This window comes from Hippoglossus stenolepis, chromosome 3 (assembly GCF_022539355.2).
Source record: "Hippoglossus stenolepis isolate QCI-W04-F060 chromosome 3, HSTE1.2, whole genome shotgun sequence".
NCBI classification, from domain to species: Eukaryota; Metazoa; Chordata; class Actinopteri; order Pleuronectiformes; family Pleuronectidae; genus Hippoglossus; species Hippoglossus stenolepis.
In genome coordinates, this window is record NC_061485.1 from 31,151,897 (window position 1) to 31,157,382 (window position 5,486).

A 5,486-nucleotide genomic window follows, 5' to 3' on the forward strand; every position below is an offset into this window, starting at 1 on the left:
ATTATTTTTTTACATCAAGCCATAAAAGCTAGTTGACTCAAATACAAATATAATCTCACTCTAGTTGATGGTTTGAAAGATACAGAGAGAACAGAGAGAAAAGCAGGTTTGTTTTGTTGATCAAGTTCTCAGAAAAGCAGAGGAGGAGGCAACCGGGATGAAGGTGTGGTCAGTTTCAGGTGGAATTCCCCTGAACTCACCTGAGTCCGTCCCCCAATCCTTTAAAGAAGTATAAAGATCCTCAGGTGTAGAAAGAGAAGATCACTGATACATGAACAATAGAATAGAAATTATACAACACAATTTCCCAGTACGGATTTTCTTGGATCATTGTAACTTTGCATCATATTGTGACTTGTGCTATCAGGTAAAGGCAATTTTACGTAACTATTTAACTGAAATGTTAGAGCGGTCTAGTGGAAATGTACGGCTTATGTTACAAAGCTAAATGAATTAGAACTAGCTCTTTTAATTCAAATGGAAAGTTTGACATCCAAATGGTGGGTAAACAAGTTTTGTCTCACATGTTTCTCAGAATCTCCATGTCATCACCGTGCCTCAGCAGCATCCTGACTCATGCCAACCTTACCATGTATCAGACTGGTATCCCTGATGTACTGCAGCAGGAACCCAGTGTGCTGCCCAGCATTAACACTCTTCAGAACAGCAATCCAGCAAACAGCTCTAACATCCACAGTAAGAGAAACACTCATTTCTATCTATCATTCCTGTAAATTAAATTGTACGTGTACTCTGTCACTAAATTTTCCAAAAATGTCAACTATAACCTGGGCTGTGAAAAAAGTTAATCATTATAGTCCAGCCAGAGTTTCTTACGCAGGCTCAGCTGAAAATGAATCACACAGTAAATCCAATAATTTATTTCAAACCTCTGCCAACAAGACCCTTAGGTCTCTGAACTTTGGCCTCATTTAGATACTGTTGGCTTAGTCATTTACCAGGCTGTTAATGTTTAACCCATCATAACCGTCAGTCACCTCATAGTTAAAACAGCTTGAGCTTTGTTTGAGACACAAATGCAGGCCAGGTGATAATAGAGACTGGTATCAGTCAGCTTTACAAGCAGGTGAACCTGTAGATATGGTGAAGTAAATTAAAGAAGCAAGTGTTGATATTTTTTTGTGTGGTTTGGAAAATATAACAGTACACTGACTTTGATTAAGATCAGGATTTTTATGTAAAAATGAATGTGTCAACATTTTGTTGCTGTTATGCTCATGTCTGACACATGCAGCTACTGCTCAAAAACAGGGATTATTCGACTGCATCCATACTTTAAAGAGTAGCATGTGATTCCTCCATCTCTCTCTGCAGATCAGTGGTACAAGCAGATCAGCCCTCACTGCTGGACAGCAGACAATGCTCTGGAGTGGATCAGTGACCAAGTAGAGAACAACAAGTTTGATGCAAGCAATCTTAGTCTGGCCTGCTGCTCCATGGATGGACCCACTCTCTGCCAGATGAACAGGGACCAGATGATAGGGATCTTTGGCCTGCAACTTGGACCACATCTCCACCAAAGTCTGCAGGAACATAAGACCAAATATGGTAACTGCATCAGTCATGAGGCATGATTTTAAGATTTTCAAAGCTAAAATAGATCAATATATTTTCTTGTTATTTAGATAGTAAAGTAAATGGTTAAGAGAAATTGTGGTCCAAAATTCACAAAGTGCACCAAAATACAACTGGCCTGTGAATAAAATTTTCAGTTATACGTCAATAAAAATATATATGATACTGGGAAGAACAGATTTTACATGTATTCTCAGATGCTAGCAATTTAGTCTCATACATATGCTTTGTTTTTCACTAGAATTAATAATGTTTATGGCCAAAATGTTTTCTTTTTTCTTCCCAGACCTACAGAGCTTGTCAAGGTCAGAGCTGAATGAGACCTGCCAGCTCCTGGACAATTTCCTAGACAGCCTTAACTTCCCTTTGCTCAGCACTATTAGAATTGGCCAAGGTACGTATTATATGTCACATACTAGCATAACAATTATTCTGTGTGGAAATATTCCTAATAATACTGCTACTCACTACCAACAGCTGAAGGCGTTGTCAGCAAGAAAGAGTTTGAATACAGGGATGATTATGATCTGACTACTCTGACCATGGAGCCCATGACTTCTCACAGAGACACTGAGTTGTCTGATAATCAGTCTGACAGCGAGTACAGCTCCTCCTCAAACAGTCAGTATTTAACATGTTTCTCATGTTTGCTATTATCTTCCTCACCTTTTTCTGCCTCTGTTTCCCAAAAATGTTGTATATCAGAAACATGTCTCTTGTGTTCAGGTGGCATGTTTGGCTCCTCAACCCTCGGCTCACCTGAGTCTGGCATTGGCGAATCAGAACCAGAAATCTCTTACCCTCTGATTTCAAGTGAGTAAACCTCTGTGGGCAGGTGTAGCTTCAGAATGTAGAGAAGAAAGATGGTGGTTCCTCCAGTCTGCATGCCAAACTGTCCTTGTGCAAGACATTGAATCCCCCAAATTGATTATGACGGCTGTGCTATCATTGTGGAAATGATGTATGATAGAAAAAGGCAGTGTATGTGACTTTTAACTTGAAAAAACAAGTTTTTAAGTAAACACCTGACAATTCACTGTTTTGTTGACAGAGGTGCACATCAAAACTGAGACAGAAGAAATCCGCTTAAAGCGACCACGGGGGCGACCTCCTAAAATCAGCAGAGATCTTAGCAGCAGCATTTATGAATGTCCAAAGAAAAACAAACACGGTGAGGCAATGTTTGGGGAATTAAGTAATGCTGTATCATGCATCATGTAAAACTGTTCGAAAGGCATCTATTTTACAGATTATACTTGCATCCATTTTGCATTTTTATTAGGCTGCAGATACATACCTGTTGGGCAAGCATGCTTATGACTATACATCAATGTGAACACATTAACTCACTGTGCTCCACTTTTTGTTTATAGTGCCACGAGGCACTCACCTATGGGAATTCATCAGGGACATTCTGATTCACCCAGAGAGGAACCAGGGCTTGATGAAGTGGGAGGACCGTCGTGAGGGTGTCTTTAAGTTCCTCAAGTCTGAGGCTGTTGCTCAAATGTGGGGCCAGAAAAAGAAGAATAGCAGCATGACGTATGAGAAACTCAGTCGTGCCATGAGGTGAGTTAGCAGCGAAAAGTTGTTTCATCCCCTTTCTATAGTATCCACCTCAATCTAAAATGATGGAGCATTTACAGATGTGGTTCAGAGGTAAAAGTGATTAGCATTGTGCCTAGACCTAAAACACAAGCCAGTAAATGACTTCTCCATAAATAAGATGTTCAAACATTGAAAACTATTTCAGATTGTAGCTTTACATGAATTGCTTTCTGATATCCAATGAACTCCAGATAATCTCCTGAAATTCTCCTGAGATTCGGGAGCTTTTGTTGATCGATTAGCTGTAAAGAAAAAGACACGATCACCGAAGTGGAATTTATATGTTTGGCATGTTGCATCACCCCTCACTTGAATGCTCCGGAATTTCAATTGTTGTGAACGTGTCTAGCTGGAGAATCTCCTGATGCATTTTTCATGTGTGAAAGGCAAACTCTGACTCCATTGTGACATTTTCCGGAGTTCATGTGAAATAATAAGCTCTAGTAAAACCAAGCTTAAACTCCAGTGATATAATATTGTACTACCAGGTAATTTGCTTTGCTCCTAGTATGTGTCAAGCTCCAAGAATGTTACGTCTGTTTACCACAATGCAACTTGATAGTGCCTTTTATTTGACCCGCCTGCCTAGTGGCTAACCCTGGGTTTTAAGGGCCACACTCAGAAATTGATGAAGTCAGAGTGATGTCAACAGAGTTCTCTTTGCTCACTCGTTGGGCGAAGCTATATTATAATACTGTGTTGACAGGATCCCCATGACTAAGTGACTTAGTGACTCTGGCATGTAAAAGTGAATTGTCCCTGGTTGGTCCCTAGTGGAAGAATATTATAAAATAGCTTTTTCATTTACTAATAACATTGTATATCAGTTAAGTGCAGCAGATGATGAAAGAGAATACATTGTTTGTGTCTTAATCCTGCACTAATTGACCCTCCTCCACCCTTAGGTATTACTATAAGAGGGAAATCTTGGAGCGGGTCGATGGCCGGAGGCTTGTGTACAAATTCGGAAAGAACTCTAGCGGCTGGAAGATTGAGGAGATTGGTATGGGCATGTGAGTGAACAGTAACAGAGCAGGTAGAAACTAAAAAGCTTATCAGACTACGAGGTCAGGAGCAATAAATTATGCATGTGGCCTGTCTGAAAATAAATCTTGCTGCCCCAGATGTTTAAGACACGAACTTCCCCTCAGAAGGAAGGTGTTGCAGAAAATGTAAGCCAGTGTTTTTGGCTCGAGTAGGTTTTATGAACCAATATTAATGCTGTATTTGTCTTGTATTTTTGATTATCAAAGTATACTATGTTCATAATAGCTAACATATACATCAATCTGGAAAATTGTAAGTTTCTATTAAAATGCATAGTTTTTACAATTGTACAGTAAAAAATCTCGTGTTTGTATTTAACTTTCCTCTACTGAAGCAGGACTAACTCATCCTCAATTGTCATTTACAGTTTAATTTGGTATATATGGGCCTTAAGGTAAATTGTAAATGGTTGCTTTTCTAGTCTTGATGACCACTCAGTAACAATGTGCATTACATGTCTATTGGTATTACTTAGTGTGTTTTCACAATATTTAGTAAAATGTAATTACATCACTTTTCATATGATCATTACCTGTAAAAACTTAATCCATTATGCTGTCATCCACTTTAGACTGATTAATATACTATATACGTGTGTGGATTAATTCTCATGTGTGATAAAATAAAATGGTTTTAGTAGAAATCAATTTTGACATTTATTGATTTCTTTTTTGAGATTTCCTTTTTTCAAAGCTAAACACTGGGATCCTATTTGTACATCTATAGCCATTAAAACAGTTGGAAGATTTGAAAATGCAGTATGATGAGTCACAATTAGAGAATTTATACCCACATATTGTCTACAATGTTTGTGGAACTGACCAGGAAATTTTGCAATTTAACGTAGGTTATTAGGCCCTACTAGTACCTAGTACACTCTGGTGATGACACAGCCATATAGACCTCCCATAACCACTATAATAAGACTTTTGCTAACATGACCTGATATAGTACAACTACAAATGGAATACAGTTATTCACTATTTTCAAACCTGAACCCTATTGTTCCATCTTTTCCAGTCCTAATGATTAATAGGGACCAAAATGTATGGAATCAGTCAAATATTGATCAACACTATAAAGGGCACAGAACACTATGAAGGGCACATAAAATAGAGATGCAGGAATACCATTAAGGTCCTGCCATGCACCAAAACTCAGTCATAAAATCAAGCCTGAAATTGATCCATAATGACAACTCACCAGTTAAGTTCCAAAACCTGTAAAACTTGTTT

At 38.5% G+C, this 5,486-nt stretch overlaps 1 protein-coding gene across 1 annotated transcript; it reads left to right on the top strand.

The window, feature by feature from the left end:
• Positions 1–229: 229 nt before the first annotated feature.
• On the top strand, positions 230–4,898 carry elf3 (E74-like factor 3 (ets domain transcription factor, epithelial-specific)). The gene is made up of 9 exons (XM_035148164.1): positions 230–367; positions 536–696; positions 1,336–1,569; positions 1,883–1,990; positions 2,074–2,217; positions 2,323–2,409; positions 2,648–2,767; positions 2,970–3,165; positions 4,110–4,898. The coding sequence occupies exons 2-9, from the start codon at positions 543–545 to the stop codon at positions 4,219–4,221; spliced, it is 1,155 nt and encodes a 384-aa protein (XP_035004055.1). The 5' UTR covers positions 230–367; positions 536–542; the 3' UTR covers positions 4,222–4,898.
• Positions 4,899–5,486: the final 588 nt, after the last annotated feature.

Excerpts from the sequence above, each read along its gene's own strand:
- elf3 (XM_035148164.1), top strand. The coding sequence starts at position 543 with ATGTCATCACCGTGCCTCAGCAGCATCCTGACTCATGCCAACCTTACC. Across the intron at positions 697-1,335 it reads AAACAGCTCTAACATCCACA|ATCAGTGGTACAAGCAGATC; the intron begins GTAAGAGAAACA and ends CTCTCTCTGCAG. Across the intron at positions 1,991-2,073 it reads CACTATTAGAATTGGCCAAG|CTGAAGGCGTTGTCAGCAAG; the intron begins GTACGTATTATA and ends CACTACCAACAG.